We start from the raw sequence: 27,991 nt of genomic DNA, 5'->3' as shown, positions 1-27,991 counted from the left end.
TTTTCTCGACGCCACGGCAGCTATAAATGCCTTCGCAACCTATAGTGATACGCTGATTAGACAGGGTGCTGTTCCAGGGGGCGATCACTCAATGGCCTTTTCAGGGTAGGTATATTTTGTTTTCACTTCGTGACTTCGCCTCTGATATGTAGTCTCGATCCGTGTCTAGATTGACAGTAACAGTCTGCAGCATTCTTAATTTACCTCAGAATATATTTGACACATCTTTATAATCACTTTGTTCAATGATCGGCCAATTGATCAGTGGTGGCTAACATTTGCAATCGCCACATGTTCATCAACAACATTGAAAATGAATTATTCATGATAATCATATCCGGTGTTCCAATCATCTATTAGGGGAACCGGCGACACATTCACCATGCCCCTGTGCCTTGATATGAAAGCAGACAATATCATGATGTATGTAACGTCATATGAGTCGAAGATGAAAAATGAATTATTTGAATAATACAGAGGATACAGGGACTTATAATATTAACGCTTTTGGTTAAAATATATGTTAATGTCTTGACTGTTTGTCAAAGTAGTTGCATGTTGATAACGTGATAAATAAAATGTTATTGAATATATATATATACAAAGTTATTGAACACATTAGTAGCGTTATAATGATAACACATATTAGTGACCATTTATAATGTTTTGCTGTAGGTACGACCTGTGGACGACTGACGGCGGCTCAAGAAACCTTGGTAAGTAAATACAAAATATTTTAAAGATGTTTTCTCCCACAATACATGCCTGCTGATGCATTCTTGACATGATGCATGCACATGCTATCTTGAGGTCAGGCAGGAAACATCCTTATCATTGCGTGTGAAATACATCCATAGAGCACAAATGATGTGACCAATTTGCAAATTTTACTTTGCCTTACACTAAACACCAACGGTGATTGCAGAATGTGCCAAAACAGTTTTCCTTTTGATTTCCTTGTTTTCCAAAGGAAATTTTGAAAGATATACACGACACCCTACATTACTACATATATGTATTCTAATGACTGTATAGATCGTATAAATACACGCTGTATACGTATATTGAGAAGCAGATTATCGTAAATAGTGATGATATCATTCATATATCAGATGCGGAGCACGGTACAGATTAGAGCTGTTTAATCGCATAAGCACGCTGCACATCGAATACCATACATGGTAGTTATTAACAGGGCAGTGTTCATTTAAAGCATGAAATGGACATATTTGTAGTACAGACAGAAACGATTCAATGCCTGATGCAAAGAACAGTAAATATAATGGTAAGGACGGTGTACATTTACCACTCAATAGTTAAAAGAACGGTGTACATTTACCGCATGATGTAACACATTCGTTTTGTAAGGACAGTGGACATTTACCGCATAAAACAGACGCGAGTTATGATAAGGATGGCGAACATTAACCGGATGATACAGATAATAGTTATGATAAGGACGGTTTTTATTTACCGCATGTCAGAGACACCATTTATTGTGAGGACGGAGCCCATTTTACTGCATAACATAGATGACAAGGACGGTGTACAGTTACCACATAATTATACCATCTTCCAGAGCAGGAGAGTCCACAAACCAATATCAAAGCCTACTTTCTACCCTTGCCGACTTTCCTTTGCTCGACCAGGGCGTAAAACCACGTGTAGAACACACGTTATGTCCCTTGTGATGAAAACGCGATATCCAATCAGATCGCTGTTCTTATTTCAAATGGCTTCACAAAGATGACTATAGTCCTGTACCATGACCGTGGAACATATTTATTTTATGAAAAAAACATAATCTAGAAATGCATACAAAAGCAAGTCTAGCCAGCTCAAGCTAGCTCTAATCAGCATAGGGATTTTTATTTTTATTTTTAGAGTCAAGAAGGATATTGTGTAATATAAGATTTCAGAGACTAAATGTTAGTCTAAGATGACTACCAAAGCAGACGACCTGGCCTGATAACGAAATTATTTGAGATGTCATCCCTGACTGACATAAGGCCACATGGGCAATAGTTCAGCAATATCGTGACAACCCCAGTAAAGATACATATTTCTTATTATAGCTACCACACTTGACCGTACTGGTAGCGGTCAGGGCTACATCAAGTGTTACTGTACTGGTCAATGCTCAACCAAAGAATGCCAAATGTTACAACATATGTTTTTTAGGTATTGTTATAGTTATCTGAACTTTGGCCCTTTACATTTCACTCTTAGCCATTGATGTTTTCTTTTTTATATTGTCATTATAATATAAGGTATTTTCAGTTATTTTTATATTAGTCTGTGTGTCATCCAATCTATGGAGGTGTGGTATTTTAGAAGTTAGGCTTGTATTATATTATCATTTAAACAAATACCCTAATTTTACAATAAAAGACATGTGTTCAACAACAGAAGTCGTTGTACACTCTAGGAAAAACGCAAGCAGAGCCGCAGTAGGCCAGTTCCTTAAATAACGCACGGCACATATACGAGTTTAAAAAAATAAGACTGAACCCAGTCTTTATGCGCGAGTCACTTTTTAAATTATCTATAATATATCACGCTATTTCGAGCAAATGTTGTGATTCAAATTCAACATTACAATACCAAGTGATATTTTATCTTTTGCAAGTGGACAGGCAACATAAAAATGATTTGTAATTTGCGAAGACATTATGCAAACACAGTAAGGGTATCACTTCCTATAACTGTACGTGTAGACCTCTGCGACTTTTCACGAATATGAGACAATTTATTTTATAACATACTTCAGTCTTAAAGACTGATTTTTCCGAAGTTGAGAAAAGTGATATTTTCATTGCAACGAACATAACACTTGCTATTTCACTGTTGTGATCAAAACACTTTGACGGAACTATTGTCATACAAGAGTTACCTCCCCTCAATTTGTCTCCCTTTATCATACGTGTCTGGCCCGTACACGAACTGTTCACTTCCTTATTACGTTTGTTCAATATTGACAAGGTAATACAATGACTGACTGTCATTTATGGAGTTAATATCGCTTCATGTCGTTTGTTTCGCCATAAATTGTACATTTCCCATTTAATTCGTCATTCGAGACTGTTCGTTTCGCAGAGCGACATTTTTGTTACTTGACCACCGTGTATTCTTTCGCTACCAACAGCGGTCTCGTAGTTTCCGAGAATATCATATCTATATGTTTGATACAGAATATCGTGACCCTAAATACTTTTTGTTACTATTTTTATATTTATTGAGAATTTGCAAACACGAAACTACTTTTTAGTAGCAAATACTAGGGGTGGTGAATCGTCCCTTGGTGTTAGGTAGGGAGAATTTACGTTTTAAGGTTTTACATTTGTAATGAAATAATTTTACTTTCCGATGGATAACTACACAAAAAGTATATAATGAATAGGATATTCATGTGTCTCGTGAAATATCATGTTTCTTTCATCTCTTGATGTGGAAAAGGAGATTTCACTCGACACACGAAATATCCTCAATTTATTTAGTCGGTGGCTGAAAAACTTAGAAACCGTTACTGAGGACACAGTTCGTGCACATCCCTCACCGAAACGTGTCCCAAATGGCGGAAGAGTGTCCGGCAAACTGCATTCATACCTTGCCCTGTATCACTCTGAAGGGATGTGGGACATCTTACTATATTTCGCAACGAAATAGGAATGTAATCAGTGGGCAAACTCTTAACAAACGTGATGCCTCATTCATTGGTTTCAGACGCTGGCCCGAGTAGACACTGGGACGAGTGACCGCGGAGACCCGCTTAGTTGCCTTATAAATTGTAATAACTTTCCTTTGATAAAGGGCAATAACTCAAACCGGCTGTTAGGCCACTGACTAAAAACAAGTTTGAGTTGGAACTATATTTTCTGTTGTCACTATCCGACTGACTAAACACTGACCTTATGACGCAATAGATGAAAAGCACATTCTAGGAAAAGTTGAAATGTTTTGGAACCATTTGTGACGAAAGAATTTAGGAATAGCATTATATTCTAATGATGTTATAACACTTGTGAGTTTGGGATGAAAACATCCTGTAGTAGGAATAAACACTGAATATGTATTTAGCTCACCACGGCTCACTTATTACAATGCTTGTTCATAATACATCATTCGTGAAAACATGTGATCCCAGATGGCAAAATACTTAACCAGTTGCTTCACTTGGCCTACTCTAACCCAAAATGGGGCCCATGTGCACATGCTGGCGGGGCAGAGAATAACCATTTCCGCAATTATCCCGAAACAGATTCCATTGGGCATGGAAGGCAAAATAATGACTATAACTTTGAGAATGCATCCCTTAAAATCATTGATGACACTAAGTGTTCGCGAAAAGGATAATTATATGTAAATATTTGGGTGTTGTAAACTTTTAACTATAATGTACACAAAAGTTATGAAAAGGATGGTGTACACTCACCGCATAATACAGAGATATTTGTAGTACAAACAGCGTATTCAGGCCACGAATTAGGCCACGTCCACCACAGATCTATTGTTTCCTGATAGGCTGATGACAGGATGAGCGTGACTTGGATTGCATTGACAGCACTGCAGATGTCACTGATTTCGTAGTGTTGTCTAGAATGTTTTATTAATGGTTACTTTAATCTGTTAACTTATTATTGTTCACTTATGTATTTATAAGATTTGCCTTTTATGAAAACTTTTGTTTTCAGGTTTAAGTGTTGGCATTTTTGGAGGTAATTACCACTTGGATTTTCACAGTGTGCACATCCGATTTTACCTTTCAGTACTTGCCCGTGAAGAGATCACCCGTTTAATAAACATACAGCTGTATTACACATTGTGTAATACCAAAACGCGTGCTTATGTACTCTCGGAACACGTTTCACGAACAAATATTGAAAGCTCTCAACATCCCTTGGCTTATTCAACGACACATTACGTGTGAAGATGATAGATCACTGAGAGGAGCTTATGCACACTCGATGACCCCAGCAACCTTGTTGCTAGACTGACGTCACATTGCATTGTTTCCCAATGGATTTTCCAACAAAGTTCCACAAATTACGTCATCGGGTATTGTGGCGTGATTGTAAACTTTGAGGTGCAAGTCCCCGTTCCACAAGGCGATCGTATTGTAGCGCAACGAAGTCGTTAGTCTAAGTTAAAGAATGTGAGTTGCGATAACCTTAGCGCTACGATAATTTTGTTGAACGGGCGCCTTAATTCTAAAGGTGGACCTTTGTATGGTAGTAAATTCATACGTTTCAACTTTTGACGTGTTTGAAGTATTATTCTGTTAAACTCAATTGGATTATGCAGTTGGTCGTGTCGGTGTCAGCCTATTTACACTCAACAGTATAATTCTAAAAATGTTATAAATGGCAAATAATAGATAAACTACTAAACTCGCCCCCGTGTAAAACCAATTTTATGAAACTCGTGAATAGTTGTGGTATCTGACTCACTTTCGCTCGTCAGACACCAGAACTACACTCGTTTAATAAAATTGGTATTACACGGGAGCTCGTTTAGTATTCTATATATATAAAGCAAATCGTATTAAAGGCAATTCTTAAATGGGATAATGGGTCAGATTACATTATATAAGATTCACCGTGTAATACAGGCGCTTGCAGAGAAGGCAATGCACATATTTCTTTTACTTTAAGATTTATATATCCTTTTCAGGTATCGCATAATTTACATTCATGACACAACATGCAAACACTAACCTAAACAGGGAATGCAGAGTAAGGTAAAACCAGTTTTCTTGTTTTCACGTGTTTTCCAAAAGAGATAAACGAAACCTGACATAACTACATACAGGTAATGTATGAATACATAGTTCGTATCGTGGTAACTGAAAAGTAAAATATGTCCGCATATTGAAGCAGGTTCTCGAAATTATTGTAATGTCACTGATATATCAGGTGCAGAGCTATCGCGCAGTGCACGGTGAAGATGAAATAAATATTGTCGCATAAGTGCGGTGTACATTCACCGAATAATACGCATGATAGTTATTCAAAAGACGGAGTACATTCACACCATAAAGGGAAATAGTACACCATATTTATTCCTATTGTTGCCTGTCTACCCTGTCTTTTCTAGAGCTATCATTCGTAACAGGCAAGTAATATCCATCACAGAATACAGACGATAGTTACTTTCAGGACAGTTTACATTCACTGCCGATCTTGCAAGTTATACCATGGCATTTGACTGGCACACCAAGTAATTTGTTTTGCGTTCATGTAGCAATAACCCGAAAAAGATTTAGGCCAGGCCAACTGATGGTTTACCAATTTGCGAATTATAGGTTGGGCGGGGCTTGGGTTGAATTATTGCGCTGATGCAACTGCTTCCGGATTATTGTCTAGTGTTTTGGTGTGTAAATGATAACTTACATTTTGATTACATAAGCAGTATGTGGAGTTATTATTATTTGCGTATTTAGTTAGAAATTCTGACTTAATTGTGTTTTTTATGTTTACAGAGTGAGGTATGCACTCTTTGGGTAAATCCGCTATTTTACGGTGGTGCCTCCAAAAACGAAAACAAAACTGATGTCAATTTTAAAACAGAATGTGGGTTGGGTTGGGTTGGTTTGGAATAGGCTAGGTGCACCGTTTATTACATACAATAACTGTAGAGAGGACAATGCACATATTTCTATTACTTGTGATTTTTACATTCCTTTCAGGTCTCGCCTATGTTGATGCTCTGTGTGGATCGTTTTCTGTTTCCGTTAATGAGAATCAGTTCGTCGGCTGGGAAAGCAAAATTGCAGGACATGAGCTTGGACATAGGTACTACTAGTATCTTTTAGTATACATCACCTTCCTATGTTTCATGTTTCCTATAGTCTGCCTCGTTAAAGCCCCATTTGTTTCAGTTCACGAAGCTAATTAAGCTAATATGCTGATATACACCTGGAAAATAATACCGCTGGTTATGTGTATTCATATTCTTTTCAAAAAAAGTACCCTGTATTCATTTTAGATGAAACGCATTTGTTTGTGTTTACAAAGAGACCTACTCAAATTGAAATGCAGAAACTGAAATTGATTATGAATGTGACATGTTTTATAACTAGTCCATGCTAATAGTAAGTTGGTACCCTTTCTAATTGCTTCCTTTGAATCTTCGTATCATATGCTATGACTCTTTGAGACCATCTGGAGGAACATCAGTGTTCTTCTACCTATCGTGTGTCAGTCGTTCCTTAGACAAAATGAAGCAAATGTCGTATTTATTCCAAAAATATACATCGAAGTTTAGAATATATAAAACTAAAGGAGTGATGTGAAACTACTACCTGCGGAATATATGATATTGTTATGTATATGTTACAGTCAATATTCAGGCAATTAGTACACTCTTCAAAAACAAGAAACGCACAGGTAGTATATATATGTAGTTCAGTTAACCTGACTCCACAAAAATCCGGTATATAATTTGAATAAATGTTATTGGAAAATGTTGATGGCCTGATATTCGACAAACGGTGCGTAAAAACGCAATCATTGTTGATTTGCAATGTCTTAAACGGCATAGTTTTCTCACTTGTTCAAAAATGTCATGGAGGAAAACAGTAAAGCAAAATGCACGTGAAAGTTATGGCATTCGTAACTCTTGGTAGAGGCTATAAAAAAGGCAAGCATAAGACAATAATTTGTCATTCAATTGTCAACATTTTTCAAGATAGAAAATGCCGAGACCAAGCGCTGCCGATCGGAACATCGCCATAAGAAGTATCCCAACAGGGAATCCCGAATCCCGATTTCCTCTTCACCGGGGAGATGGAAGAAATTTGCGTGTGTACGTTAATTCGACAATTTCGGTGGCGGTATGGGATGAACTCGATCGACGTGTATGTCAAAGTCAGGACACGCCGCAGACACTCCAACAACTGGCCAACGCGTTACAAGCAGAACGGCGCAGAGATCAGCAGGACAGAATTCGTACACATATCCAGTCAGTGCCGAGGAGATGCAAAGCTGTGATGCCCGGGGCAGTCACACGAGATACTGAGTTCATTGTGGCCTTATGTGACATGACAATGAGCAGTTTTCAATGCCTTTGTACAACGACAACGTGCGACTATCGAGCTCCAAAATTTCATATTTGTATCTATGATATTTAATTAAATATATGTTTCGTAGGTAAAATAAATTTACTAAAAATCTACCTGTGCGTTTCTTTTTTAAAGAGAGTATATTGTCTGAACTGAACTTAAAACCTAAACGCTTTAATATTTTCAAGCATTACAATGCAGACTGATATTCTTTTGCAATCCATGAACAAGTTATGTTATAAAAAACTTCACAACGTCAGAGAATAATCAGGTGGAAATATCTGCTAAAACAGATTTACAGGACGTGAGTTAGATGTAGAAAATATATGAATAGATCATTGAAAATCAGTGACGACAAGTGTTCGCAAAAAGTGTAAGCATGTTCTACCGCACAATTAGCACCAACTATAACACAATTTTCATGAAAAGATGTCAGTGCCAGCATGAGTAAGGAGGTGTGAAAATTCCATGTCAAGATCATCGCATGGCGTAGCAGCGTGCTTCATGTTGACAAGTGACATGACATATTCATTAAAATTCTGCTGATTAAGGACTTTGACAGAAAAGCTGATGGTATGTTGCTCCCCTCTTGACGTACAGCTTGGTGTGCACATTCGTTGTCGTTACTTCGAATTGATATGTACAGATCCAGAGTGGATACTGGATATATTTTCTCATTTCTTTATTTTATTTCCAACTCTGATATATAGATGAACTGATTTATCCTCATGCATTATCTGAGAAACTTGTATATTTATTTCAGCATTGGAGCTCTCCACGATAGCGAAGAGGGCTGCATGGATACAGATTTCTTTGTTATGGCTGCATTTGTTGTCATGCCAAATCAGATACCTGATTCGTTGCTGGATAACCTGTTTCGACTTTCACCATGCAGTATTACCAAGTTCAGAAGCACACTTTTGTATGTCTTGTTTAAATCACGTGTTATATGTGTTCAAAAGGTTTAAGTGTGCCATGTGTCACTCAGTCCATGTGATGTTGATACATACGCAGTGTCGGATTATGTTCCAATTGCTTTATAATCGGTCTAGATAACTGTAATAAACTATAACTTTTGGAGTAGGAGAACATAGAATATGTCACACTTGAAGAAATATCCCCAGCCCTATTTCCAAACATTCCAAACTTTCAAAACAAAAATACCACATTTCAAAACCTTGTATATATATAAATGTCTAACGAGTTGGGAAAGTTGTGAATAGGGGAAAATTGTCTTAGAAACATTGTGTAAAACATGTTTGAAGCCCTTTACTCTACTTTTGTATTTGTATTTAAAAGATAACATATAATAGCAACTGAGTAACTATTACTAAATAACTAGTTTACATCCTTGTCACATATGACTTCAGGTCTGCTCCATGTACTCTTCAAGATTCCAACATCCCCTCAACAGACCGTGGACCATCTGGTCAGCTCTTTGACGCTGATGCACAGTGTCGCGTGTTTTTGGGTCCAAATTCAAGGTTTTGCAGGGTAAATCTCTTTCTGTGATGACATGTTTGTAACATCTCCTATGTAGCGACAACTCCGTTTACAACAGCGAATTGTGGGTTTGGAAAAAAACTAAAAGTTAATTGTTATTCAAAATAAAAATAATAATAATAATAATAATAATAATAATACGTTTGTCGTCAAAGCAGTTTAGGTAATTTATTGAATTTGCTATGATAAGCAGAACATGACCGATAATCTTTGAACTAAATTAATTCGCTAAAACAAAGCAATTTACCGGCATCATCGCTTTTCGTTACATGATTGCAACATGTAGAGAACGGTATAATTATGCCATTGAAAGCAAACTAGAAATATGTCTACGTGGTACTATTGGGGCTTATGAAATAACTATATTACATGATAGTTGCCATTAACCTTCTTTTGACTTAATTAACAATGATGTTTTTGCAGAACAAACAGGGTGGGAATGTGATACCCGAAAGAACAAGGCGATATCAGCGTCATTTCGATTGAAATTCCCGTATTTTAACATAAATTTATAATCATGGTTTTTTTTATCTTGATACTTTTGTGTGCTGTGATGCCTCTTAGCAATTTCAAAATGTCTGAAACATCAACGCGATCATGAGGTGAGGTGAGGTGAAATGGGGTTTAACGTCGCGTCCAAGATTATTGCACTTATATAGCGACGTGAATGTACGTGTGTGGCGTTTGTGTGGCTGCTTGTACTAGTCCGGACTGATGCCGATTTATAGTGCCGCAGTTTAACATGAATACCCCACTCAAACACAGTGTACTGACTCCGAGCCGACCAGTCCTTGTTTTAGCCCCTTAATGCCGAGCGCCAGACAGGGTAACAACAAGTTCCATCTTACAACGTCTTTTGGTTTGACGCAGTCGGGGATCCAACCCCGGACCTTCCGCTCTCCGGGCGGACGCTCCACCACTAGACCACGGAGTCGGTCACGCGATTATGAAATGAAAATCCTTTTGCATTCTTTAGTTATTGATTATTTTATTAATTATTTAGATTTACATTTGAAAATGGCGTATTCGACGTAATAAGCGCCCACGGCGATATTTGCTAATATATTGGCAAGTGAACAATCCCAATTAGCACCCCTTCCAACTGATCAATGTACACAAGACTTATTTATTCGCGTATAATACACACTCGTGTGTCATATGCACCCTTAATTATGGGCAATTTAATTCTTGAAAAATATATCTGTCGTACATAAACATTTCAGGCTGTCAGCATAAACCACGAAATTTATCTTTCAACTCTGTTTTTTTTTTACCAAAATAATATTCTAATGAGAGCCCCCTATTCCTAATTTTGAGCGCTTATTACGTTGAATACGGTAAATAAAATTTCGACCTCGCGTCTTTTGGTATTATCTGTATCAACACATGCAAACCTTCCAGGCATGTTCGGCTGGCTCAATTTCACATCGAAAGAGACTGAGATTCACAATGGCTCCAGTGAATAGGATTTACTGCACCATCATTTGTATCCGAAGTCAGGAGCATATATAAACAGAAAAAAAGTAACTGTGCTTCATAAAAAGTTGAATAAATGAAATAATGCACCTTTCAGTACATATTCATGAAAACAGATCCTCGCCTTTAAGGTCGTCACTAGTACCCATGATTGCAATTGTTAATATAGATTAAAGTTTCAGTGCAACTGCATTGTAACCGTTTGGGTCAGCCCTTTGTCTCGCACTTCTCATCCTGTAAAGAAAGTTGCATATGATTGTAAAATGAAAGGAAACAACAAGTTAACCATAGTGGTGCCCAATGCAATCGATTTCAGCATTTATTATACATTTGAGTATGTTTGTATCAGTCCATTGCCTCGCACTCTTTCGCGGGTAATCTTAGCCTCAGGGATGGGAAAACAGCTGGATGTAGCTACCTCGGAATTGATTTGTTTTTTTTCTAGGAGGAAACATCTCAACGGGAGAATTGTTTTGCCAGCATGTGTTCCTCTCTCCTGTGTATTAATCCTGGTTCACCATCACAGTGTCGGGAGTTCTTTCCTTTAGCGAGAACTTCATGTGGAAGTGGAAAGGTAATGTTTGTTTATCATACCATCTCGTATTACACTAAGTTTATTGCGTTGACATTATAACACAATCGTTGGACTGTAATATTTGTTTTTCGTAATATAAAATAGTAGTCAAATGTCATGTGCAAATGTTGAGGCTGAAACGGCAATGCTGTGAATGTGATCATGGATGTATCGTTCATGATTTTCTTTTGTTTGACAGTGGTGTGAAGCTGGACGATGTGTAGCAAACACGGAGGCTCCGACAACTGTTGGTAAGATTGCTGTCACAGATTTACATGGTCAGCTCTACAAGTTTTGGACCATCGAAATTATTCATGCATTCGAATCGTATTAAGTACGGATAAGGAAACGAAACGGAAAAGTAGATGATAGTTTCGCAGAAGATGTTTCCCCGGGGACACGCACAAAGGAATGGGAATAAGTCTGCTGTGCTTCAAAATAGGCTAAAGTTACTCAGCTCTTCTGCTTGGCATTGCCTATAGATTATCACTGTATATGTTGTTATTTCTTTCACGAGTAACCAACACAAATATTGATACGGAAACCGTACACTTGTTCGTATCACGAAATTAAACTACATAAATATTAAGTAATGTGACATATGTTCCCAATTATTAATAGAGAACTAGTCGTATAATCAAATGTAATAAATTTACAATTTTGTTATACTATCACGTTTGTCATGTCGTGTTTTATAGGGACGAAAAAGCCCGTTACCTGAGGTTTGGAATAGTGTTGGTATTAATGCAAATGCACTTATTTTCAAGTATTCCAAATCATTTGGTTATATTTACATGTATGCCTAGATTTTTGAATGTTTGGATATGTAGAATAGCGCTAATTTACATCAGTGTCCCTATCGGTCATTTATCCCGGCAGGTGTGTTTGTGTCGTTACTCGGTATGAACTGCATGACACAATGATATATGTCATCATATGAAACGTCGTGACATTATATGCGTACATATAGTTAACTAATGCAATTTGAAACAATACCGCAGACATTATTTACGTATCAAATTTATGTTGTAGTTAAACATGAAGGAGACTAAAATGTGAATAGTCAGTCAGGCATGGTGAAAGGTTACACAATAGGGAACATGGGGTATTTCACCGGAATTTGTTTCCAAGATAATGAATATGATACATCAGAGATATTGTCATGAGGGCATAAAAGCATTTATACGAACACTCATCCATGTCAGCAACTGCATTTTCCGGTGTTTATGTGAGTTGGTACAGTGGATTTGTATCAAAAGCATGTCATCGCGTCATCATGTATGACAAATATCAGAAGTGAGGTGCCCTAAAAGCAGTGAACTTTGATTAATGAAGATATGAGTTTACAATCTATGTATTGTTTTATGAAATATAGGGCACAAAAACAAATATTGGTATTCGTCAACAATCACTTTTACAATATACTTCAACTGCCATATTGAATCTACATTTAGGACGATTACGCCTGTGGCATTCTAACAATGTCAATAAATAGCCTCATATATAGGCGAGATCTTTAGAGGAATGTTTATTTTATACAACCACTGGTGTTTTATATATAAGTGAAACTGTTGATATATCCTTATAATTATTGACATTTCTCAATCTTTGCTAACAGGTTGTACTCAAGTCGTGGTCAAGTTAGTGTTTCGAAGTAGGCTGGAGAACTAAAATATAATCTGCAGTTCTAAAATGGCAATTAACAGTAGTACAATGTCTCCCTAAAGATAATTTCATTAATGCGTGCAAATACATATTTCGAGGTCACAATCCCTGCAATGTATTATGTAAGGCATGAAAAACTGAACCCCCTTTGCAAGTCAACAGAAGACATAGATCAAATGAGACGTACGGATATGGATATGTACGTAATGGATATGTACGTGTTTGTGTATGATTGCGTGCGTGACTTTATAAGTAAATTGGCGTGTGTGTGTGCGTGTGCGTGTGCGTGCGTGCGTGTTCATAACCCAATCTTAACTTTAAACATTATGTTAGTATATGTCTTATTTCACCTTATCCAGATCATGACGTTATAATGTGACACTATAATAAACATTATTCTCTCTCTCTGTGTGTGTCTCTCTCTCTCTCTCTCTCTCTCTCTCTCTCTCTCTCTCTCTCTCTCTCTGACGGAAAAACATTCCCAATACAATTTCATCACATTTGGAATATGTGTAAATAATACTATCATTTGCGTTACTTTATACCTATGGAAACAGTCGAGGCATGGACTTTTTTATTTCCATTAATTTCAAACCTGTATAAACCTGGTCACATAAAATGCATTCATTCCATTGTTTGCATTCATTCCAGCACCGTTTGGAATACATGGACATAATTTATTTCAGGAGCATACATGTACGACCTAAACATTTGGCATATAAAGACATACACTACATTTCAAAAGTCACTTCCCCTGTATCGCGAAGCTATTTCGCTATACGTTCGCGATAGTGCCGTGAAAGTATCGCGAAAGTGACTCGAAAGTGGCGCGATAATACCGCGAAAGTGGCTAGAAAATGCCGCGAAAGTTGCGCGCTAATGCCGCGAAGTTTCGCGTAAGTGGCGCAAAAGTGCCGTGAAAGTGGCGCGATAGTGGCGCGATAGTGGCGCGATAGTGCCGTGAAAGTGGCGCGATAGTGGCGCGATAGTGCCGTGAAAGTGGCGCGATAGTGCCGAGAAAGTGGCGGCATATTGGCACACTGCATGTACACTTCAGAAATGCTGTCGTGCGTTACTTCCCCATGTATGTCGGATGTATGTTCAATCTAACCTGGAGCTATATAAGCATGTTACTCGTGTTATATTTAAAGAGGTGTAGGTGGTAGGTCCATTAACAGTATAAAGCCTCTACATGGATAAAAAATTATGTTCTTAAAACTGTATTTTTTCCGCAAGGATGCATGACCTATTCTATATTAATCAATAAGAAATTAATGGACAAATGTTTATATTCCCTGATGTGTGTAACTCATTTGTATAAGTTATCAATAGTCTTCGGAATTGGGAGTAGTGTATGAGAACGCAATTCCCAGTGGTGCCTGAATACACTTTTTTTTCTAGATTCACCCCGATTTTGGTCCTCAGTTCATCTGATTCATACACAATAAGGACTTGCGTTCGTCCGTAAATGCCTGAAATGCTGAGTGTTAACAGCGGCCATCACAGTCTCTGTTTAGCATTTAGCATTCAGGATTAAATATATGAAAATACATTTCGCTTTGATGTGCTTATGAAAACGGAATAACTTTCCTCAAAACGAAGTAGAAACCAGGTGATACACGGATGATACATACATGTAACGAAGAGAATTTATGGATGGTAACTTTATTATGAGGAACACAATGTTTCGAAGTAATATTAATTTTACTCTTTCATCAGGTGAAGGAGTAAGTATACACTCCAAAACATTGTGTTCCCCAAATTAAAGATGCCTTCCTTATGTGTTGAACTTGTAAATGATTTTCAAAGACATGATCCATAGACGGTTTTAAAATGATAGGTCAAATACTGTGTTGTTTATCTGTTCCACATAGTGGTAAGTTGTAAGATGAGTTTCTGCTCGTTAATCAGACAAACTACTGCTACACTTGGTTTGTGCAAAAGTTGATGCACGTATACACATGTCGAGTGTCTCAGATACGCGGGGTCTACTTATTTACTTTTTAAAAATTGGACTTTAACGTGCGTATTTCGCGCACGGGCCCGCCAGGCCATTTAGTGTGTGGTCGAAAAGGGTATGTCCGAGAAGGTGGGGCAACCTAGGGGGGCTTTTAGGGTTGTTTACTTAATTTGGATAACAAATTTGGAATTTTGAAATATGCCATGCAAAAGATGGAGGGGGGGGACTAAATGTAGTTTTAGTAGATGTAGTTCTAAGTATGTTTTTGTAGATATAGAATTTTAAGGTTTATTGGCAGCTTGTTTGTTGTACTTTGTTAGATGCGGCCGAGTAGGCCTGTTTTGATTAGATATATGCCTAGTGCTTTAAAGGTTTGTAAGTCATTTAGGGGGTTTAGTACCGTTGCTAGTGTCATTTGATTGTTGCAGTTTAGAGTGGATTGGAGTGTTGTTCTATGTTGCTGGTACTGTGTGCAATATAGTATTATGTGTTCAGGAGTTTCTTTTAAGTTGCAGTGGGGGCATTTCCCGGATTGGTGTTTTTTAAGTTTGGTGTAGGTGGGAGTTTAACTTAGTGTCGCCTGTTTGTAGTTTAGTTATTTCTGATAGTTATTTTGCCACTTTTGTATTACTTTTAATTTAATCTTTTTACATTGGTAGGTTGATGCTTACTTCTTCTAATTTTAGTGCAGATTTGGCTGCTTTGTCTGCGTGTTCGTTGCCAAACACTCCAACGTGGGCAGGGATCCGTACTATTTCTATGTCTTCACCTAGTTTAAGTAGATTGTTGGCGCTTTTAATTATCTGTTGTATTAGTTTTGGGCGGTTTTTGTGTTTTAGTTTTTTTATAGCCTGGAGCCCACTTAATGAATCTGAAACGATTAGGGTTTTTGGTGGCGGGGTCTGCAGATATAGTTGTGATTTGATGAATTCTTTATTCTCTAGACATTCGAGAGCGAACCAGACTGCAACATTATTCACAATGAATATACTCAGAATATCTACTCCAATAAAAAAAGCACCCCACAGTTTATTATGTAACTTATAGCGAGACAACTCGGAGAGTTAATTACATTGTCTACTCACAATGCTAAGCAGGTGCACGAAATAACAGGAAGAGTCATGCGTTATATAACATCATAAACGTGGAGGATGAAATCCACCTTCCAGCAAATTGTAGGAGTAGGGCAGATTCAGCTGTGCAGGCAATTGAATAGTAGCGTTAACCAGTGGCATTTAAGACGTTTTTACATTTAAGAACATATGTAATACTCATGGTCATAAGGACGGAAGCGCAACAAATATGAACGATATCGATAGGTTTGTGCGAGGAACAAGGATTACCATATATTTGTGACACAAGATCTACATGTATATTGTATTTTTCAGTGAGTATTTGTACGTGGACCTATGGCCTTTATACTGAAAAATAAAGAATTGAATTGAAATAAAGAATAAAATTGAGTTGACACAAGATCATATTTCTTCGTCAGCAACATCTCACATATCCTGTGGTATCGTGTTTGCTTAGAATATAGAACAATGACTTCAAACACATTACACTATGCAGTCATTTTGTCGTCTTGTTCTAAACATTCCTTCACTGAAATAGGATTGCTACGCATTATTTAATTAACTTGTTACGTTGATTCGAGACCAGAGAACATGTTATGTATCGATACCGGTTGTTTATTATTGTTCACTAAAGGAGGGAGGGCTACAATTGACAAGGACCTCTAGGCTACAGGTCATGAATATATGTTTCTCATTTCGTTGTGTCTAGTTATACGTGTGCGCCTGCACTAGTGAAGTAAGCGAATGTTAAGAAGACGAGATAGCATGTACCTGTATCATCCATCACACAAAACAATGTAGGTATGGTTTGACACTGTTTTAGAACGTTTTGTAAACGGATAGGACAAAACAAGCCAGTGCTGGCTTCTGCTGCTGCCCCTCCGAAGATCTGAATAAAAAGGTTATCATACTCATTGCCACATATTACGTTCTAAAATAGGAACATTTACAACGCGGGATTGTTTGCTCATTTATTATGTACCACACCATATATTTAAGGAGTGTAGGTCATTTCCCCCACACCGAGAGTCCCCTACTCGGGCAATATCCCGTACTGACATTTCCTCACATTGAATAAATTAATAATTTATATTACAGTTTGAAAAACTATTATAATATAAACATGAAAAGTCATCATCACATGCCAAGTTCACTACATGTCACCAGCTGGAAGTGACATGGGAAATAGATTTTACTTTTTGTTCAGCTGTCCTTCATTTAAAGACACATTTGACCAAAAAGCACGAACTGGTTGAGTGACCTCCTTTCATCAGGTTGAAAGGATTACCCACAGAGAAAGAAAGGATTAGAAATCGACATGCCATTACGTATTCACTACCAACGTCCTCTCATATTAAACTGATACCCTTGTTATCCCCTAATGAGATCTTGTATACTTTGTCACACCCGGTAATTGTTAAGATCACAAATCCTATCTACAGCCAGGCAATCTATACCAATGTTTCCAATACACTGTTATAATTAGTGGTGAATGCTAGAAAACACATCCTGAAAGATATCCTGAGACGCCTCCAAATGTCCACTTCATAATACTTACAAAAAATGATATTCTACAGTAATAACATTTGAAGGCTAATCCACAAATACCATCGCATTAATTGTTACGGAGTGGTGACCAGCATTTGTAAATGCAAAAATTGCAAAAATCAAACTGCCGAGGATAGAATGCACTTTAAAGCGAGCTGCAATCTTCTTTCTGATATTAGATATTCGTTAAGGAGATATTCATAATAATAAAAATTATTATCGAAATAAATCAACTAAATTATCGTTTTTAAAGTCTTAAATATTCTAGAATATGTCCCTAACTTACGTTAAGCATCCGACAATTATAGTTATTATTCACCCAATATGCTGCTGATAAGACAATAATATTTGAATGCGCCCTGGATTTAATCGGAGCATATGCTAACGTTGTATAGAGGTCTGACGTAAATTGACTATCGCCTGTCTGTAAAGTGTGACCCTCATGACGCCCTTATTTATTGCCACTGTCTTTAACCATTCGAGTGACTCCGGTTTTCATTTCGTGTGACGGTGAGGCATTAAAACATTCATACACCCCTCACGTACTTTGACTCGTCTCGATAAACATATCAATACAAAGCTTATGTAATCCCTATCAGAACTAACAGACGGGCGCGAAGCTTTAGTGACAATACCCTAATTACTTCATGATATGCATGACGATGACTGAGCGGCGACATTCAAATGTGTGCCTTTGTTGTCTAAGCGTACGCTTATAACACCTGGTCGTGTTTAAAGAACAGTTAACATTTTAGATATAATGGAGAGTTTACTACCGAACGTAACGTAACCACACAATCCTTCCGACTCCCAAACAACCAATCAATATTCACGGCAGAACTAATGGGCATGGCCTCAGCCCTCCATAATCAAGAATCCACGGTAATCCCAGAAATAAGCTTAAACTTACCCATCTCAAAATCAGAAATTAAAAGTGTAAACAAGCAAAAAATCACACAAAATGGCATAACCTATATCTAAACTCAAATAGCCAAATCAAAAAAGTGCTCAGCAAACCACTAACCAAACCAAAAATTCTCCATCCATAAAAAAAAATCGGCAGAGTAATCACTAAACTCCAAACAGGACACACCAACCTAAATAACCAACTAAAATTTAAAAAAAAAACACACTACAGGTAACTGCCCACACTGCAAACAACCAGAAACCCCAGAACACACACTCATCCACCGCACACACTCCCTAACACATCGAACCGCATTACAAACCACCCTCAATCTAAACAAGGCTCTCACTCTAGAAGCAATACTAAACCCACAAAATAAACTAGAAAACTTCAAGGCCTTAGGCGTATTCTTAATCAAAACGGAACTAATAAAACGCATCTAAAAACACAATAACCTACCAAATCAAAATCACATAAACAAACAAACATCCACCATACCCAGCTCCCTTAGTTCTCCTCCCTAACCCCATCGGCATCTATTCCAAATCTCAAAATTCCCAAATTCTATATAAGCAACCCCTAAACCCCCTCTTGGGTTGCACAGACCACTTTCGCCCCTTTCGGAAACGCATTAAATGGCCTGGCCGGGCCCGTGTGCGAAATACGCATCAGTCGGAAAGCGCACGTTAAATCTCCAAAGTAAGTAAGTAAGTAAGTACCGAACGTAACGGTTGTCACAAGCATGATGATCAAGTCAAGGACACATAAGCGATGGTCCTGAAGCGACAATTCAAATACGAATGTACATATGTTGCTCTTTCTAAATAAGCACATTTACATTTATAAGCAAACATAATTTGACACAGTGTCATGATATTGCTGAATGGTTGCTTGGCCACCCATAGCAGGTGTTGGGTGGTCTGCAGGGCGTTATCAGGCGCCCTATTTTTTCTTCTTAGGTGTCAGGCGACCCCCGGCATTCAGCTGCATGATCAGGGTTTCTGTAGCTTTTGTTCCGTCTATAAATGCGTGTCTGGTCGGACCCCGCTTACTTTTATTAGAATGCCAGCCTTCGACCTGGTTGGTTGTTTGGGATCATGTGGAGCTGAAACCTCTGCTCACCATCTTGAGCCTCGCTCACTTGCCTGTGAGACGCCCCCTATAATCCTCTATTGTTTTACCAATCAACACGCTTCATTGGCTATCGTTTTACAAAAACGCTTTTCGCAATAGAGTGATTTGGTTTTCTTTTGACACTGTTTCTGGTAAATATTCCCTGGATAGAGAAGATATTGGCGACATGGGTTCCAAGCATCGTTTGATATTTGTAAACAATTCAATTCATTAATTTGAGCTCGAACATATGTTTAAGAAAGTAAGAGAGGTTCTGATTACTCGCGAGTGTGTTATCGGATATGTCGACAGATGGATTCAAACTTCAAATGGTATATTTCGAAATTCAAGCGTCTATACTGACTGCACTAACACCCGCCAACAATGTTAGTGAAATATTTAATATGCTACAGTTTCATAATAAAAGCGACACAATCCTTTCCATATTCAAAAGAAAATCTCTGCTAAAAGCATTCCGACTGTATCGTGAGCATGTGTTTATAAATCACTATCAAATAGTGATGGTATCGGGCGTTCGTGAAACGTTAATTCCATGTAAGTGGAAAATAATACAACACAATCGTCTTGCCTCCTACCATCCCAGATAATATTTCCACCGGGCCCCTTTCAAGGATGTTCTTTTAAACACATACATGCGTATCAGTATCATTAAACTGACACTTTTGCTACGTACACGTGTCACAAAATGAACCCGTTAGACCACTTCAGGAAGCTCATCGGATGTCGTTATTTGGAAATACCCCTGGTGGTTATAGTTTATAATAAAAATAGTATCCCTGCAGTGAAAGCATTTTCGGATTTCGGATTGCGTGCACGTGGGTAAACTACTCCCTAGTTGCCATCCATGTTTTCTGGTATAACCCTAAACTTGTGTATTTGTCGTCATTCAATTGATGCTCAGTTAATTTATTACAGGTATAATTACTGGAGGCACCACTCAGATTACCTGATAAAGGTTCCCATTAGGCATTTCGTGTGTCTGGGGTATTTATTCAATTCAAATCCAGGTTTAAACCGAATCCCGGTTTGAAGTGAGGATAAATGTATGTCATATAATATGCACGTTTCAGCCCAGCAAGAGGAGTGATCACCATCATTCCGCGCCATCAAAGGATCAGCAGAAATTACGTTGATTGAATAATCACTGTTATTTTGCACAGTGGATTTGTCAAAAGTAAGCGTTTACATGTGTATGTTTACTAAAGCAGACGGAATACCCCAATATCTGGGCGTGAAGTGCCGATGTGAAAACAACATACTTTGTTCAAAGCCGATATAACGTTGATTGATTGCTCATTGTTATCTAACTCAATGGATTTTTTTAAAGAACCGTGGACATTATGAAAACAGTTGTCACGTGGGCTTTCTCAGCTGACCTTTGAGACTTGACACCAATGTGAAACAACTGAAACAAACTAAGTGATCAGTTGAGAAACCAAACACGGGTTATAATATCCCGAAACGATAAATATATTTTGAAATATTTGATTGTTACAGAGACACCTGACATCCAATAAGTTTCTTTGTACAGCTGCAGATGTGTGGAATATTGTTCCTTTATGTGAATATTTACGGTTGCATTCCTCGAACAAGGCAGCTGACTAAAAATATACATATAACTTTGGTAGGTTGTAATTATGATATTTGCATTTTGTTTTCATTCATTTGCTGTAGCATTGAACAGAATCATTCTTGTTCCTCTACGTTTTGGTTGAGAAGCTCTTCGATGCGCGATAGACGTTGTTTTTCACAAGTCTTTTCCTTTGTATGCGTGTATATGTTACAGTCAATGTGTAAAATATGACTCTCTCAGGCAATTTATAGAATGTCTAAATATTTCAGGCGATTGACTGAAAAATCTGTTCATTTATTTAACAGATTGACTAAAAATGACTAAGACTGTCAAAAGGGCTTATAATTAAAAACATCACAATAGATTAATTATGCTGGGATTAGAATCCAAACAATATAGAAATGTACTTTTAATATCCTTACATTTTCAGTCACTTGGTGATGATATTAAACATAAAAATGTTTGCATTTCGTCATCATAATAATACAGATGGGCATATTTTTCAGTCAATTTGTGAAATAACTGAATATTTAGGCGTTTAATAAATTTCCTAAGTGAAACGTTTGCACATTTTGACTGTAAAAAAATAAACACCATAAAATAAGCAATGGGCAGGTGAAATATTTTCTTTGTGTTGCAAGTCAAAATAGTGTAAACGAAAATCACACAATTACCAAGCAAGTGACTTATCAAAACACCGTCACCATTAATGATGCTACCCACAAAGATACCTACATTTCCATATTATTTCCAAAACTGTATTTCATTTTGTTGATAAATGTGACCATACGCCCTTATACTGTCAATAAAAGTGACAACTGCGCTTACGAATGGCGCAGCACAGGCCGCGAACTAGTCTAGATCTCTGCTATATCATCCGGGTACTCACGGGGAAAAACAATAACAAAGGCAACAACTCTCGGGGAATTGCTTTAGGTAATTGCCCATTTAACAGTATTCAAGTTATATCACGGCGTGTCAGCTTAATGTGGGAGGAAAGCCCAAAGTGATGCAGGTCTCAGACGTTCACCATTTCGGTGAACCCCACGAGCACGGGTATGGTGCTGACAAACCTAGAAACTTAATTGGGGCGAACCGGGTTTCGAACCCACAATCATAGGTTTCTGGCGTGCCCAAGGGACGCAACTATGCACAGCGAATCGCAACGCCTAGGACGACTGGGCCACCCGTGCCCCCCACTGAAATCAAAATCGGGGCACCATGTTATAAATCCTGAAGACGCTCAAATAGCAGTTCATGGAAGATTTACATTCTCTCATCAATTCTAAGAAATGTACTTGAAAAAAAAATTTGATTAAAATTTCCCAATCAAATCTAGTTATAATCAGCCTGATAAGTCTATGTAAATACATACATGTATATTCTAGTGTCTTCCTCTAAAACACGAAACCAGCTCTTCCCTAAGTTTATTTCAGAAGCTTCGTATAAAGTTGTGTTATTTCAATGTGGTAACTGTACATGTATGTCTTTGACTTGCAAATACCTGACTTGCATTTGCATGTGTTTGTGGTGGATACGCTCTAACCTGATTCATGAGTATGATTCATGAACACATGCTTATGATATAGTCGGAATAGAATGGAAAAGAAGTAAATTATGGAAATGGTTTTGTTTATTTTGTTTCCAATAAAAAGCGTTTTCTTTTACAATGTTAATAGTCGTCCACACATCAAGAACTGTGTAATACAAATACCTAACGACGTAATATTTGTGAATGACTTCGTTTACCATAGGAAATCTTTAATAACCAAACGATTTTGTCCAGACTATTTCACATTATATTCAGAATGAAACTTATCACGAAACATTATGGGATACTAGACATGCACAAAACATTAGTTGGTTATGAGGTTTCCTGACGGTCATTTTGGCCGACACATGATAGTGTTTGATTCTGTGCTATCTTATTTGTTGCCGTGAAAATCACCTCAGCTAATGTGTGTACGAGTATTTGTGATTGGAGTCATGACCACAAGATCACCTAACATTTGAAGTCTAAATAAAGTATAGATATCGGTATTGGTAAAAGGAAAAGAAGCTTTACACTATGATCTTAAATAATGCAGAGTAGCATGCCATGGAAAACGTAACTCAAAATCAGTCAAGGAAAAAAGTAATACAATATATTGTACCGTACATTTAGCACAACTGTCACAAGATAGCGTGACTATTCTGTCTCGAAAGTGTCGCGATAGTGGCGTGAAAGTGTCGCGATAGTGGCGTGAAAGTGTCGCGATAGTGGCGTGAAAGTGGCGCGATAGTGCCGTGAAAGTGCCGCGAAAGTGCCGCGAAAGTGCCGCGAAAGTGCCGCGATCTTGCAAAATGTTATCGCGAAAATGGCGCGAAAGTGTCTCGAAAGTGGCGCAATAGTTTAGCGTTAATGGCTCAAAGGTGGCGCGATAATTCCGCGTTAGTGCCGCAATAGTGGCGAGAAATTTTCGCGAAAATAGGGGAAGTTACTTATGAAATGTAGTGTAGTGTGCACATGTCAATATTATTTTCCGAAGGTGATGCCGCCTGTGGCCATAGAATCCAACAATTCCACACATTAATCCAAACATGAGGGCATACACGGAAATGCACAAATTCATGCAGTGTTAGTGTTTTTAACGTCGTCGGAGAAGGACGAATATTGGTGTTGTGATTTTTATATATCTCACCCGATAAAATCTTTATTTGTAAGACAGACTTCAACGCTGTTCAGGCACAGCATAATATGTTTTTATGGTGTACACAATGTCTAGAATAGAGTACAAATAAGTCAGGTTGGTCGTGTATCTCAATTGAACAAGATGAGTACTAGCTATCAAATTACAAAGGTTCATCCACTTTGTGGCCTAGATCTACGTATGATATGATATTTAACATTGATAAACATTCAACAGTGTGATCCACTGCGATAAAAATATGTAAATGGTACGAAAAATCCATGTGCGTACAAAAATGTTGTATGACATCACTACCTGTGACCTCTTTTTACAAACTGGCGTGTTCCCTGACAGCAGGTTGCGGAATTTTCGATGATTCATGGGTTGTTTATTTATAAATGTGTCACTTAGTAATCAGAAACAACCTGACTAACTGCGTACTGTTATTTGTTTTTATGGATTTATGCCATAAACATCATCTTTGAGTTTTGATCACGTGGTTACAATCCGGGTCAGAGTCGGCAGTCAGGTTACTGGAGGTTATATTTAGCTTTAAATACTACATCTGCGCGGGGTTTTCCTTTCAGGTCGTACTGGTAATGTACATACGCCGCACTCACTGCTGAATATAGCCGCTCGCAGGTACCTAGCTGCCGACCCTCAGTCGGACTGTAAACACATGATCAAAACTCAATGACGATCTTTATTGCTAACAAAATAGATATTTCTTGAAAAGCGCACTTTGCATTTTGTGTCATTATTGTTGTAAGTAATATTCCTCATCGTTTGTTTGCACTTACATGTGTATGTAATACAGAAGTATTAGCACACATTTCGTGTTTCTATTTCAAGTGGCTAGGACTATAAGCGTATAATACCTGCTTCTGTCGCACTCAGCAACGTCAGCCGACTTGTATATACCTTTAACACCAGTCAGTATTACAAACAATTCTAACCAGTTGGATCCAGATATGTCATAAACACCCAATGATTTTTTATAAGAGCTGACAAAACTGAGAATCTAGTGGTCAGAATGACCGCGTGTTATCGAACTGACGTCAGTGTCAACGGTGTGAAAGGATGCCTGTGCTTATGTGTTTCAGACGTAGCCTTTAACCCTCTCCCTGCCGTAGCCTTTTTCATGGTTACACTCATTTTCTACCTTGTGAATCAACTTGGTATTATTATTCCTCACAATGTTGGTATGTTGTGCACTGATTATTTTAGGGACCAAAGTCATGATCATGTGGCTTGAACCCTATATTTATCTCAGGTAAAGTAACCTGATGGCCATATTAAGTTCAAAGCTGGTTGTTTATATATTGTTAATCGTTTAAGTTCTTCTCCTTTTGAAATAGCAACATGTGTCATCCATGTAAATGATATGATTCCTTTGCTCATGTGTCTCCTGTAATAAGAGGTGTTTTTAGAAGAAACAAATCACCAAACGGTGTCACCAAGTATACTTAACCAATATGACATTCTGATTTGGAATAAGAGTTGAATAACTTATTGGTGAATTATATCAGTACACCCTTAATGATAGGAAGTGTTTTTACATGCATAACGATAAAAAGTAACGGTGTTTCATATATAGTTCATTAAAAATGAATTTATTCTAAAATAAAGAATGCCTTTTCAATACATATTCATGAAAACATTATCTAGACCAGGGCAACACTCGTGATTTGCCTGGGGCGGTCTTCCACGTGTGAAATCAAGTCAGTAAGACAACCATATTCGGTTGGTACATCTACTGAATCGAAACCAAACTGCCACATTAACAGCTAGGGCAATTCCTGGGTTTTGGACCACTAGGTGGCACGACCGTACACAACCGGTTGAGGGAGCCAAACATCAATCCAACGATACGCCTAATTTTGCTTCCGAGTCACAGTCGGGAAAGCTTAGCTTGGTGTAGACAGCATCTGATGTCAAGAAGACAAGACTGGGACAGTGTACAGTTCACAGATGATTCCAGGTTTCCTTCAGGTTCGTGCAATGGTCTATAGGCGGCCAGGAGAACGTTTTAGCAACTCTTGTGTTATTCACCGCGTCAGTTTGTGGGTGGTATATGGTGGCAACTCATCATTGTTAAGGGCAACTGGAATGACGTACGCCACCGGGACGTCATGGTTCGAAATCCCTTTGTGCAAATGCAGGGAAGTAACGTCACACTGCAACAGGATAATGTCTGCTCTTACGTTCCATGTGTTGTAAAAGACTTTTGAGGCAGCATAAATTTGCTGTACAACCATGGCTAGCAGTTTCTCAGACCTCTCCCATAAAACATTTCTGGGGTCAGATAGAGACGCCTACGACAGGACCAGAACCAGCCGGTAGCACAAGCTCAGTTGAGCCAATCTTTGGTTGTCATGTGGAACAACATCCCCAAGGCTCTTTTCAATCATCTAGTGTCTACAATGCACCGCCTCGCCTGTATCAACGCAACTGGTGGTCACACCCAAGATTGACTTTGTTAATTCAGTTGTTACACCATCCCTCTTTTAGGACGTGCCGCTCTGTCTCCTGTTACCAGGTATTTGTTATGATAAAACATTGATCAGACGAATGATAAAAAAGTAAGTTGATTTTTTTGCAATAACAACATTTACACCACTGTATACGAAGCACCGTTACTTTTTACCGCTGGCATATGTCACAATAACATTATTTTTTACAAACATGAATTGTGTAATAAGACGAGATGTATTTACAACTACATTCTGTTTTAAGACGGAAGATCAGGTATGTTCAAGTGATATTGTAACAAAGCTAATATTGACATTATTATATCATGTCGTAAAGAAAGCAATAGTTCTTGGGTAAGACGTTTTATGATGATAATACTTGGCTGTAATTCATATCATGGCCACACCTGTGTACTTATTTGTTAATTTGATCATTTTCAGAGGGATGTCCTCAAGGTGATGACCCAATAGTTCCTTGTCAAGCCGCTTTTTGTCCGGGCTTCACCCCCATTGTAAGAGGTGTCCTGTGTTGCCAGACCTGTAATGAACCATATATATGCCCCTTTACAACACCTACCACTACTACAACTACAACTACCACTACCACAACCCCTTCCACTACTACTACAACCCCCACCACTACCACAACCCCTTCCACTACTACAAGTTCCACCACTACCACCCCTATCACCACAACAACTACATCTACAACAATCTCTACCACCACCACAACTACCACAACCTCTACTACAACAACCACACATTCACCTCGTTCTACGACTATTACAATTCCCAACATACCAAACAGATTGTCCAAATGTAAGCGGCCATCTGGACCATGATTACTGTAAATGATCATACAAGTAATCAACTACCGAACAAAGTGGAATTTGCTTATTATGCCAAGAAAAAATGTTTGTCCAAATAAAGTGTCCTAATGTGTAATGTAATATGGACATACAATAAAAATTATTGCGATAAAACATGTATTTTTTTCCATGAGGTGCTAGTCAGTATCAGCATATCTTGAAATAACATAATCAAATGCAAAAGAACTGTATTCATAAATAATTACATTCGTAACTGAAATACCCAGTTATTGGTACATCTGCTTTTACAAAGATTCTGTGTTGTTCAAAGCCATGTCAATGGTTCTCTTTTGAAACATGCCACGTTTTGACATTTGTGAATTCCAAGCGAAAATGCCATGTTTCAGAACCTTTGGAAAGTTCAGAAAGTTATGGAAGTATTTGATGAGTTGTGGAAAGTTTTGAAGAGGTGACGCTCTTCTTGGAAACATTGCAGCCCCTTATTTTACATTTGAAAATATTATCCTTTTGACGTTTGCTTGGATATCATGACCCGGAAATCGTGCATTT

At 37.9% G+C, this 27,991-nt stretch overlaps 1 protein-coding gene across 1 annotated transcript; it reads left to right on the top strand.

The window, feature by feature from the left end:
* Positions 1-2: 2 nt before the first annotated feature.
* Positions 3-27,584, top strand: LOC124142551 (integumentary mucin C.1-like). The gene is made up of 8 exons (XM_046511106.2): positions 3-105; positions 676-716; positions 6,686-6,791; positions 8,823-8,981; positions 9,430-9,553; positions 11,484-11,612; positions 11,812-11,863; positions 27,054-27,584. Exons 1-8 carry the CDS (start codon positions 92-94, stop codon positions 27,452-27,454), a joined length of 1,026 nt encoding a protein of 341 aa, XP_046367062.2. The 5' UTR covers positions 3-91; the 3' UTR covers positions 27,455-27,584.
* Positions 27,585-27,991: the final 407 nt, after the last annotated feature.

This window comes from Haliotis rufescens, unplaced genomic scaffold (assembly GCF_023055435.1).
Source record: "Haliotis rufescens isolate VD_foot unplaced genomic scaffold, xgHalRufe1.0.p SCAF_17, whole genome shotgun sequence".
Classification (NCBI taxonomy): Eukaryota; Metazoa; Mollusca; class Gastropoda; order Lepetellida; family Haliotidae; genus Haliotis; species Haliotis rufescens.
This window is presented reverse-complemented; position numbering and strand designations above follow the sequence as displayed.

Bases quoted from the DNA above. Each gene is read 5' to 3' on its own strand.
- LOC124142551 (XM_046511106.2), top strand. The intron at 717-6,685 runs GTAAGTAAATAC...CATTCCTTTCAG, and splicing joins CGGCGGCTCAAGAAACCTTG to GTCTCGCCTATGTTGATGCT. The intron at 6,792-8,822 runs GTACTACTAGTA...TATTTATTTCAG, and splicing joins GGACATGAGCTTGGACATAG to CATTGGAGCTCTCCACGATA.